Genomic DNA, 12,894 nt, shown 5'->3' on the forward strand with positions numbered 1-12,894 from the left:
CAGACTAATAGCAGCATAATAATAGTTTTTCAATCTCTCTCAACTACACAATCTCTGAAATCTTCGAGACCTATTTCAGGAAGATTGGTCACAATGTTGGAGATAATTTCCTTCGCAAGAGTGGGACTAATGAGGCTGTCATAATTATATAGAATTCAGTGGTGAATTGGATCTCAGTGAATCTGATAACAGGGTTCTTTTAACGATAATTGCGTGAGCTTCACATAAAAGGGGTGAAAATGTCGCGAGTTTTTTTAAAGAAGATTTGGTTGTATTTCTGTGCAAGGCTTGGAGAATTATTTTGTTCCTAGGATATTCTCAGCTCAAACGAGAAGAGTTGAAAGGAAGAAAAATCTGTTTCAAACTGGTAATCAATTTGTAAGAGATATAACACATATTATTCTAAATAAATATTGTTAGAGGGGAGTGGTCCCAACAATTCCACAATGAATAGTAAAGAGGATGAAGAGGTAAGAGTTAATACTGAAGTGAATACTGAACATTCAGCTCATATCATTCCTGTTCTTTCATCTCAACAGCGAATTGAAACCAGAATATGATAATGTTCTTGAAGAATGTAAAAGTTTTAAAAACGGTGTACGTAACTAAGAAATTCAGCTATGAGAGGAGTCATATAAATTATAGTGACCATTCATATTTATGTAGAATGTACCCAAGTTTTCAAAAAATTTACTCAATATTCTTCTCTTTTTTGAAGGTGTGTGCTTCAAAGAAAAGCTATAGAAGCTCTCGCGATATTCAGTCGTTTTCATACTTACCGATTATCGGTTGAAACTCAGAATTTTCCTCCGATTGGCTAAGAATCAGCTGTTTCAAGCTTTCAACCAATCAGGGGACAGATCAAAGTGTCGGCCGACAATCGTTAAGCGTTAAAACAGCCGTCAGCCGAATATCGCGAGAACTCATGTAAGCTACTGATGTTATTTTTCTGATAGTATTACAACAGTGATAAATATATTGTAATATTGTACAATACAATAAGTAAAATTACAAAAGTGGAATTGACAATAATATAGAATCAGTGTTTCTCAATTTTGGAAAAGTTCCACACTATCAATATGAATTCAACAAACTATATAGGCCTACCTATATAGCTATTCACATTAATATGTTATTGACTTTGACACATTTTCCAACAGGATTGCAAGAAAATAGAAGAGATCGTATCAAATATTCTAGAAAATCTTACCTTTCTGCAGTACTATCCACCAGACCAGGTGCGCTGGAGGGGAAACTGCTTATTCTACGCAATCCTCTACATCACCGTTCAACCAGTGATAGCAATCTACAAAAACTGGCAACAGTGGAGCTTCAATTCACGCGTATCCGCTGTCGACAACCTAATCCTATCGCTGGGGATCCTTTCGTTGTCAGTGGATGTATTTCTGATGTCAGACAGATTCACAACTCTCCTCAACCTCGCCATTTCTCCATACGGTGTTGCTGATTCAGCGAAAATAACTGCTGATTCTGCACTGAAGGGTGACACAAAACCGCAGGTGATAAAAGAAACACTCCTCAGAAATACAACTGTGGAAGGATGCAGACGGGCAAATGTGATCGCTAATGTGATGTTCTATTTTTTCACAAGCTTAACTCTAATTCCCTTAGCAGGATTCGTTTCCTACCTCCTACATCTGAAACCAATCGACCAGCTAACACTCCCCTTCTTACTCTATTCACCATTTTCATTCTCGTTGAAGATCACCAACTTCCCCGAGTACACATTGCTAACTGTCGTTGAGTTTTTCTATATCTACTGTGCCGCAGTGTTAGCTAGGAGTATCCAGATACTACAGTTTCTCTCCGTGAATAATATTGTGGGTGAGATGAGGCTGTTTCATTTGAATGCTAGAGAAATGGATGGTTTGGTTGAGGATTGTGACGAAAGCAGAAAAGTTGCGGGAGATGTGTTTGAGACAGTTCTACAATCGGCTATGGGGAGACTGGTCGCTCATCATCAGAAAATATTTTGGTAAGATAATATTTTTGTGATTCAGAGAATAATTTGGTGAGTAAGAAGATATTTTTTGATGTATTACAAAGTATTTGGTTAGTCAGAAAGTATTTTAGTGGGTCAGGAAAAGTGTACGATTTCAAGTCAAAAGAGGATTTATTAGATAATATTTCATCAGCTAAACAAGTTGAACATGATAACAATCCTTAGGAGAACTAATCGATTGGATTAAAATATAAAGATTTATAAAGAAAAATAAGAAAATATGAAGAAATATAAAGATTGGTTTCAAATATAAAGATTGGTTTTAAATATAAAGATTAAAATATAAAAATTACGAGTGAAAAATATCACTTAAGAAATTAAAAGTAAGCATAATATAATTATAACAAATGGATAAAATCAACCTTGAAGGGACTCGATCGATATAGCCTTTAACTATTTATTATAACCATCAATCCTCTACTTCTTTTCAAGTTCAATTGAACTCTTTCAATCTTGACATGGCGGCATGGTGTGAAGTTGCTTCAAAGTGGAATGATAACGTTCGTGTCTGCATATATGATATTCTAATCAAAATTATTCTCCATGGAAAACTCAAATTTCGATTATCATGGTATCATTATCAACTTCCAAATATTAACGATGATACTGTGAACATTAAAAATCTTTATCATAAACAAAGCATATAGGTTTTGTGAGAATAAGAAAATGTAATATATGTATACACCATCTCAGTCCGAACTGAGATGAATCAGCTGTTGGTTTAAACTCATAATCCACAAATGTAACTTCATATATTATTATAATCATAAGTTAGCGTCAAGCGTGGACGGTACTTGTGGCCTGATACTAGAGAACAGAGGGAGTAAATCCCTCTCCTATTCTATGTAGGCCTATAAAATTATTTTTCATTACTTAAAATTTTATCTTCTATGATTATATACTTCAAACTAAAAACTAAACTTCAAATACTGTTCAACTTCAAATGTATTTGTAATGTTATTCTACAGGAAAGTAAAGCAGCTAAACCATGCATCCAATATCAGGATACTTTTTGTCAACTCCTACATTTGTCTTCAGATTGTGTTTGGAATTTTCATATTTCTGGTGAGTTATAAAGCGATTTGGAAATTTATTTTCATAGTCTAGATGGAGTCTACAAGTATTTCACAGCATATAGGCCTACTACTATTTGTGACAATTCAATGAAGTGAAATGGAAGTGAGGATTAAGAATGATTGTAGAATACCGTACCAAAAAAGAGATTTTCACCAATAATTGGTATATTTTTAGTGATCATGTTTGAATTGAAAAATCCAGACAAAATTCTCTACTCAAATTAAAAACGTTATATTCCTGGAGATTATATTCCTGATTATTGTGAAAGATAATGGAATCCATCAATAATTATCACATTTCAAGTGAATTCATAATTAATTGATTAATTATAATCAATCATTCGTGAACTGGAATATTTTCGAATTTTTGTTAACTCTACTGAGCTTTTGAATCATCAAATCGTATGGTTACTTGATAGTCTTGTATTGGTTGTTTTATACTCTGCTTTTCTACGATCCAACTATTATTTGTCCGGCCTTGTATCATTTTCCATATTGTTACTCTTGCGATGGCCAAAAGAAACGTCTGGTGACTTTAACTTCTCACAAACATTTTAAACATTAATTATCCAACCATTTTAAGACCACAAACGGTATATTTGAAACAGCAGGGAAAATGCAAAGAAAAACTGAAAAGCCGCTGGGCGAGATTCCGAAACCCTCTAGTCCTAGACTATTACTTCCAGCACATCATTAAAAATAAACCTCTGTAGGTATGAACTATTGTAGTTCAGTCATTCTTGGAAGCATAGGAGAATCGCAATTAAATTCCGGAAAAATGCCGAATACTGGAGTGATTTTGAAGCTATTTCTAGTCCTCAGCTGAACTTATGTACCGAACTTCAACATTTTTCTGTCCCTTTAGTTCTCGAAGGAGGTTCGAAGAAGCTAAAAAGCTATGGAAAGTGCAGATATTGAAAGTATTTTTGTGAAATTTTTAAACCCTTTCTTAGTGAACGTTTACAGGTCCAACTGAACTATAAACTTACATCACCATAGTCCACCACACTAGTTCACAATTTAGTTTCAAACTTTCAATGACTACTGGAACGGATTATAGTGATTCTGGTTATAGAGTCAATGGAATAATAGGACGGCGTAGCCACTTTTATTTTTCCACCTCCTTTCCTATAGTGATTCAATATAGCTGTGGTTCAAGCTGCTCCAGTGTATCTGATATACGGCAAATATTAATTGTTGTTGATTCTTGTTAATAACAATCAATTGTATCTCAAATATGTTATATTTCACAAGAAAATACCGTACCGTATTCCATTATACCTATACAGAGTGATTCATAGTTATGGTAAAATATTTTAATACGTGATAGTAGAGGTAAAAATAAGAAAAAAAGTTCATATAAACATATATCCATAAACGCTTCATTAGCGAGCTATACAGAGTGGAAGATTCAGCCCGGAATTCAGTTCCTCTGGTGAAATACACCGATGCTGAATTGTTTGGGGACTAGTTTATGAAAAACTTATGCTGGATTCATATGGAAAAATATCTGACAAATTGAATAAAACTAGTCTGGAAGCTGTAGTGTCAGTAGTTTTTGAGGAAAAAGTTGAAATATGCAAAAAATCTAAGTAGAAAAACATAGACTTCTACGTTTGATGCCCAATAACTTTCTTTAATGACCAGTAAACAAATAATTTTTCGCAATAAAAATTGTAGAGAATTTAATTCTGAAAAGAATTATGTAAGCTGTGTAAACTAAATTCAAATAAAAGTTGAATAAAATGTATTCTTATGTAGTACATTACACCACAAAAATTTGCTGTTTTATGAGGAGAGAACTAATAACTCATAGGTTGTAGCTGATTGCAAATAAAACATGGATTTTAATAACAGCTATTCCAAAACAGCTGATTTATTATGTTTTAAATAAGAAAATATTTAAAAGAAATTATCAGCTGAAAATTATTTTCAGAAATATTCTAGCTCACTGTTGAACAGAAAAAAACAAACTGTAAGTTAGGCCTACTGTAACCGCGCTGTGTTTTTTGTTTAATCTATTAACCAGTTATTTGTAACCATTCCACTTTGCTTTTAAGTGTTAACTTTTGAAAAATGGCAGGTAATCTTAGACATTCATTATTCATACTCCGAATTAGCTGACATGCATTAAATGTATGGAATGGGACACAACTGTAATAGTACTGAAGCAAGACGTTTGTATCAAGAGAACTTTCCTAACCGAGTATGTCCAAGTTCAAGGTTTTTTGCCACTATTCATCAACGTCTGTCTGAAACAGATCCTTTGATATCCAAAGAGCACATTTATGCAGGCAGACCCTGATCTACTATGACTGTTGTGTTAGAAGAACAAGTTCTTCATGAAATTTATGAACAACCAGAGAAGAGCACGAGAGAATTGTCAGTGCAGTTTAATGTGAATCAATCCATTATTTGAAAGATACTAAAATAGCAACAATTACATCCATACCACCTCCAGAAAGTTCATACTCTATTGCCACGAGACTGTATTCCCTGTGCTGGTATTTGCCGATGGTTTTTAGTAAAACTTGTTTACCAAAACTTTTTAACAACCGTTTTATTTACTGACGAGGCACACTATACAAGAACAGCTATCGTTAACGTTCACAACCAACATATATTTGTGCAGCTGAGAATCCTCATGCCATCAATCCTAATCTTCCACAACATCAGTTTTCAGTAAACATTTGGGCAGGAATCATAGGAGATCATCTACTTCTGTTTGAGCTTCCTCCCAGGCTTAATGACATAATCAACTAGTCTTTTGGTATAGTTTAATGTCATTTAGATATGCTACTTTCATATAAAAAAAAACTTTTCATAAAAAACCGAATATTTTATTTGCAATCAGCTACAACTTATGAGTTATCAGTCCTCTCCTCATAAACAGCAAATTTTAGTAACTACATAAGAATACATTTTATTCAACTTTTATTTAAATTTAGTTAACACAGCTTACATAATTCTTTTCAGAATTAAATTCTCTACAATTTTTAGTGCGAAAAATTATTTGTTTACTGGTCATTAAAGAAAGTTATTGGGCATCAAACGCAGAAGTCTGTGTTTTTCTACATAGATTTTTTGCATATTTCAACTTTTATCTCAAAAACTACTCACACTACAGCTTCCAGACTAGTTTTATTCAATTTGTCAGATATTTTGCCATATGAATCCAGCATAAGTTTTTCATAAACTAGTCCCCAAACAATTCAGCATCGGTATATTTCACCAGAGGAACTGAATTCCGGGCTAAATCTTCCACTCTGTATAGCTCGCTAATGAAGCGTTTATGGATATATGTTTATATGAACTTTTTTTCTTATTTTTACCTCTACTATCACGTATTAAAATATTTTACCATAATTATGGATCACCCTGTATATTTTGATCCCATAAGAAGATAGGCAACTGTATAATTTATGGAATCAATCTTGTGATATTAATTATTGAAAATTAGTGGTCCCCTTATTATATTTTCTAGTAGCCCTATTAAAATACTTTATTACAAAGTTTTGAACAACCAAAACTTGTGATATTGATATTTTAATTTATATTTTCAGAAAGGCGAGTTCATTCTGAAAGTGAAGTATGGCCTGATTGTGATCACGGTGACTATGACCGAGTACATTTTCAGCGAAAACGGACAACGATTACAAGATGAGGTAAGAATCTGTCACATTTCTGTTCATTATTATTATTTCCACTGAGAAGGTGGTCATTTGTTTTGTTTGTAAGATTTCTTTTTATAAGTGTATTTTTCATTTTTGTTTGTAATATTTTCTATGATAATCTCCCTTCTTCTGGGGGTACCAGGACGAAGGAAAAAGGAAAAGGAATAATAATAATAATAATTTTTTTTTATTCAATTTTTTCTCACATTACATAATAATAATTATGATAGTTTACAATGTTCATGATAGATCATAAAATAATAACATCTTATATTTTATCACATAATTATGTCGTGAGAATCTATTTAGATCTTCATAATATAATAATAACAATAATAATGATAAATGTACGAACTGAAAGAATTAATTTAGATCTCCTATTATTATTAAGATTTTGTGGCTACCCCATGAAGCTAATTTTAGCTTATATTGGGGTATTGTTTTAATACATTATTTATCAGACTTGCAAGAGTTCATAAACATAATATAATTCCTTCTTCTTCTTGTATTTATTAATAAATATTTTTTATGATGTTTACATTTATATGTTAAATTGAGTTATATGTTGATCTTCTATTCTTCTATTGATTTGTTATGAAATAGCTCTTTATTTCTCTTTTAACTTCTGCGTATGAATAATAATAATAATAATAATAATAATAATAATAATAATAACAATAATAAGTCTTCTGAAGCTTCTTTCAGCCTAATTGAAAACAAATGGTTCTTCCTGAATTTTTCTGTTGGATAGTGTAAAGTCTTAAGAAGGCCACCATCACTATCCATAATTTCTTGTCCAACTATAGGTTGGGCCGGTACCTACCTAGTGAGTCATATCTTTCACCACTCACGCTCCGATTGGTTGTTCGCACATTCGCACATTGTCACGTCGACATTCAGCTTTCACTCGCGATCGCGATCGACCTTCCTGTAACTGAAACACATTGCAGAGCATGCGTATGAACAGTAGTATGGTTAAGTCTCGATTTTCATCCAGCGAGATGACATTTAAACGTTTTTATCATAGCTGATTAGTGGTATCGATCGTAGCCGAAATCTAAACCGCGACTTAATCGTTCTGTTCGCGCCTTGATTTATGTCGTTGATGCGACAAAACCCAGCTCTCTCATAGGCCAGCTTGTGATTGCTTCAACTATTATTTTCTTGAGCTTCTATTATCTGTCTTCTCTCCCGCTAAAATACTCTTTGGCTGAATCAAGAGTGCCCACCCCCGCCACCAAGGCCAATGACGCACCACCCCCTAAATAACCAAAATTAATTATTTTTAACACTGCTGATCTTGTTTGGGAAACCCCCTCACCCTCCAAGGAATTTGAGGGTTGCAGTATCGCCCTCCCTCCCCCCTCCATATGTGGCACCGCTGGTTGATTCGTGAATGATACTCTCTCACACAACTACATCAATCAGTTAAAATTGGTTCAACTGTTGTCATGGTGACGAATATCCTGCTCTTTCTCTCTCATTGGTAAGCTTTTTAATTGTTAAATTATTATCTACTCAACTTTATTGGTGTCATAATGAACAAAAAATCACAACTTTTCAATTAGTTAGCTTGTTATTGGTGACTTCTTATTCCTAAACTCTATTTGGCTGTCGTAATTATAAAAAAAAATATATTTTCTATTGACTCTTTCATTGAATTGGTGAAGCTTATGATTATTTGGTGAAGCATCCTTCCTATCTCCTGTCGTCATGATGTCATAACAGAATCACTGCTCTTACTTATATTGTTTAGTTTGTGGTTGGCAAAGTTCTTTGTTATTCAACCATGACGACAAAAATCATTGTTCTCTCATTGGTTTTGGCTTGTAATTGGTCATATTCTCTGTTGAGTATCTCTCATTGGCTGTAATCGTGATGACGAAATTTTCACTCTATGATTGGTTAGTGTGTGATTGACAGAAGTTTTCTATCATTTTGACAACGAAATTGTTGCTAATTCAATCGTCTAGTTTGTATTTGATCAACTTATCAGTAGCCCAACTCAAAATACTTGCAATTATTGTCATTGTCTCGCACGGTGAAGTTTCTTCTTTAAAAAAATTTCCATTTGTACAGGGAGAAGAGTTGAGACTGGCTTTGTACGAATGCAACTGGATTGGCAAACGGTTATGGTACACAAGAGCTCTGCAGATTCTCATGATACGTTCCAATCACCTACCGAAGGTTGGCCTTCATAATGTGCTTACACTCAACAGAAACAATGTCACTGTGGTATGTATTCAATTAATCACGCTTCTCAATGTATTCGTTAATTCACTCATGTATTAAGGTGATCATAGAAAAGAACTGAAGCGACTTCTCAGGAAGACTTCAAAATATTTAAAAATTAATTTAGTTTTATGCCATCTCAAGCGACTATAGTTTCAACAAGCATTGAAAAGATCAATTTAAGTTCCTATGTACCTATATAATAAGTAGAAACTCAACAAGATTTATAAAGATACAAAATAGAAAGTGATTGATGGATAGAGCCGACAATTCAATAATAGGTATAAATAAATTTACAATGGACGAGTTGATGCTCCATTTTAATTTGTGTTAATGAACGTTTCAGAAACAAAATTTGTGCGTTAATAGTTGAATCATTTTAATGATTTATTTTCTATAGTGTAATTCACTTCTAACTATTAGCATTGATTGAATGTGAAGCATCAATGCTATTTATGAGGAATTCATACAAGACAGTGAAACTCACTATAGAAACCGACCAAAAGTTGTCAATTTTATTATTTATTTATGGAGCTTATTTCAAGCCTCAGCATAGACTGAGCTGCGGATCAAACTTTGATGAGTTGAACGATAGGATTCTCTGCTTGAACATAGCCTACATTAAACGGAAATTTTCGGAGACTGTGTCTCCTTTCTCAACCGAGAAGACTGCAGTTTTGACTGCAGACTGGGATGGATTCAAAACTGCAGTCTTCTCGGTTGAGAAAGAAATATATATATATATATATATATATATATGTGTGTATGTGTGTATGTGTGTATGTGTGTGTGTGTGTGTGTGTGTGTGTGTGTGTGTGTGGTGTGTGTGTGTGTGTGTGCGTGTGCGTGCGTGCGTGCGTGTGCGTGCGTGCGCGTGTGTTTGTGTGTGTGTGTGTGTGTGTGTGTGTGTGTGTGGTGTGTGTGTGTGTGTGTGTGTGTGTGGGGGGGGGGGGGGTGAGGACGACGAGAGGGAAATAATTTTTCAGTCGTAGATGGTTATTTAGAATCAACGGTCATCCGGTGTTCAGGATTCTATATATTTCAGCGTGATTCATAAAGAGTATAATCAGAGAATAGCCATATATTGCTTATTCTATAGTATAATAATAGGAATGTTCATGTTATGGTTTATATGTATGCTTTTCCATGATCTCTCTATGGTATAATTACCGTACCTTATGTGAATTATTGTAATTGAATGGATTGACTAATAACGACTCAATTGACTAAAAAATCTATTATATTGGGAATATGGTTTATTTCAGGTAATTCGTGGTGCCTATTCCTATTTCAGTCTACTGAACAAACTGTCTTCTTGATAACAGTTTGGAATGAACATTATTGGATATATATTGTTTAGGTTTTCAAAGTTTGAAATTTGCTATCTTCAAGTTCATCTTCTTTATTTAAAGCCTCAATGGTTGATTGTTATTTACTAAAAATATTACTCTCAAATCACATCTACACTCAAATTTTATTAATGTGTTTGAATATATTTGTAACAACTCAATTTTGTCTCAAAATTCCAATTCAAATAAAATTGTCTGATCGCACGAATCCTTTATAGTTTATTATTCCAAGTATGTTTCTAAATATTGGTCTGTCTGTCTCCTATGTTCTAAAGATCTGTTATCTAGCGATAAACTTGTATTAATAGGCCTACAGTTGTTTATAGATATCATTTGATTTAGAAGTTTGATTTTGATTTGATTTGATTATAATTATGATTGTAAATGATAATGGTGCATACAGTATGAACAAAATATAGCACAAGTGTTTCATTTCATGAAGATTGACTTGTACCATGTTATTTAGGTACTCAAAAAGAATTCAAATCCGAATTTATTTATTGGTAGTCTACTCGTATAAAAACTTGTACAAATATTGTTGGAACCTAGGACGTGTTAATAAGGGCGCATATCACGTTTGCTTCTCATATGGAGCTTCAGATTTCTAATTCACTTGTGTTTCTCATATTATAGAGCTTTATTTCACTTCGGCTTCTTATAAAATTTGCGAACTCTAAAATTCTATGCCCTGAACGTAAGCCTTACGGTAAATACATAAGAGAGTAATGGAGTAATTATATTATTCGAAGAAAAGAAATAGAACTAGACATTATTTTCAAATCGAAAACCACAAAAAAACGATACCCGATTAAACAAAGTAAATTTTCAGGTAATAGGAGATATCGCACATCCTTTTCCTGAAATACTTAATACAGTTTCATATTATCTTCGAGGATTGATAAGCAGAATTCAAAACAGTATGTCTCGGTTGTGTTTGCTTTTTCCACATTTTCTTTTTCCTCTCATCCTGTTGTTCCTTCTTTCTCTATTAGTTTCTCTTCTTGTGCATCCTATACTTCCTCTCATTTGTGATAATTCTTTGGAAAATTTGAAGGAAATGAATGAGGAAAATATCAACTTGGATTATTTAACACGTAGTTATCAGTCTATTTGTTTGTACAAATTGAGGTGTGAGGAGTGTGAGTGAGCTTGGCTTTGAGGATGGTTCATAGAAATCAACTTTTCACTGTTTTCAAGGTAAATATAAATACTTCAAGAAAAACTACTCAGTCGTTATACTTATCTATATAATAGAATATAGAGATGTGTAGAAGCAACACATATTTATTTAACACGAGAAAAGTGAGATTCACTCACATGTTTCACACCAACCATTGATATACTATACGAATCTAAGATTATTCACATCTATCAAAGACATTGGCAAATACATGTTTGACAGCTCTTGGTAATTGAAAAATTCCAACTGGATATCAGAATGTATCAATTCGATTTAAGATTTTGATTCAGAATATATTCACTTAGGAGATATTTATAATTTTAGAAAATCAGGCTAAATGTCAATGTTGTACATCAAATAGCGTGATTAATTCTGAATTGTTTACCAAATAAAATAATCGTAATTAACATGAGCTATGAGCATTTATATTTATATCGCAATAATGCAATGTGATTTTTGCAATAAGAACTAGTCTACTCATATATTGTCTATTTTTCTTATGAGCCGTTACCATATATGAATATGTTGACCTACAATAATCAACATAATAATAATATGTGATAAAATACCAAACCGGAACAGACAGTCTATTATTTTTAATAAGAAAGAGAAGAAAAGATGTCACAACTGGCAGATTGGGAGCTGGGAGATGGGTGAATCAATCAATACAATTTCTGGAGGTTGCATTTTTTCTCAAGAGATAAGTTTGTTTTGTTCCCGAATTTCATCGCAAATTTAATAACGATAATAACGATACTTCTCTTATTTTCAAATAGCTGCGGTTTATACATACTGTCATAATCATATTGCTACTAAGTAGAAATCCCTGTTTGAAGGAGGCTGTACATGTAACGAAAAATCCAAAGGATTGCCTGAAGTCACCTAGCCTCAACGAAAAATCTCAACGTGTGTAAGGGAAAATCTCCACATTTTTCGATATTTATTGTGATCTAACGCCTTGAGGAAGGTCTTCGGATTCTCCGTTTCGTGTGTGTTCTAAACTATTTCAGATTTTCAAAAACCTGTTTCAGATATTCTATATTTTTGTTTTGATCTCATTGACTGCCACGTACGTCAGATGTCGAACTCGAATTAATAGTTCGTGAGTAGCACAATAACATTGATCTAATTTTTTATAAATTTATAACGTATAGAAGATTTAATACAGACTGTGATAGTGACCTCAAGTACTAAATGCTTCACATAAAGAAACAAATATTTAGCATTATTATTCATTTTCACAAGTGCTTGGAGGAGCATAAAAAAAACCATTTACTTCATGCTTCAATTCATCAATCTAACCCCTATCAACATTAAACATCAGATTGAGAACTAATTTGTACCATATCTTGATAATCAC

General features: G+C 33.1%; 1 protein-coding gene and 1 long non-coding RNA gene across 2 annotated transcripts; both read left to right on the plus strand.

The window, feature by feature from the left end:
- The first annotated feature begins 323 nt into the window (after positions 1-323).
- LOC120350912 lies at positions 324-10,498 on the plus strand. Its single transcript, XM_039426209.1, has 6 exons — positions 324-470; positions 1,161-1,996; positions 2,992-3,088; positions 6,663-6,764; positions 8,853-9,008; positions 10,271-10,498. The coding sequence occupies exons 1-6, from the start codon at positions 447-449 to the stop codon at positions 10,322-10,324; spliced, it is 1,269 nt and encodes a 422-aa protein (XP_039282143.1). The 5' UTR covers positions 324-446; the 3' UTR covers positions 10,325-10,498.
- An 850-nt stretch (positions 10,499-11,348) lies between these two features.
- On the plus strand, positions 11,349-12,637 carry LOC120350913. Its single transcript, XR_005571099.1, has 2 exons — positions 11,349-11,551; positions 12,566-12,637. It is a non-coding gene; the product is annotated as an uncharacterized LOC120350913 (long non-coding RNA).
- The last annotated feature ends 257 nt before the right edge of the window (positions 12,638-12,894 follow it).

Source organism: Nilaparvata lugens, chromosome 4 (assembly GCF_014356525.2).
Source record: "Nilaparvata lugens isolate BPH chromosome 4, ASM1435652v1, whole genome shotgun sequence".
Taxonomy (NCBI): domain Eukaryota; kingdom Metazoa; phylum Arthropoda; class Insecta; order Hemiptera; family Delphacidae; genus Nilaparvata; species Nilaparvata lugens.

Excerpts from the sequence above, each read along its gene's own strand:
- LOC120350912 (XM_039426209.1), top strand. The coding sequence starts at position 447 with ATGAATAGTAAAGAGGATGAAGAG. Across the intron at positions 1,997-2,991 it reads CATCATCAGAAAATATTTTG|GAAAGTAAAGCAGCTAAACC; the intron begins GTAAGATAATAT and ends GTTATTCTACAG. Across the intron at positions 9,009-10,270 it reads ACAGAAACAATGTCACTGTG|GTAATTCGTGGTGCCTATTC; the intron begins GTATGTATTCAA and ends GGTTTATTTCAG.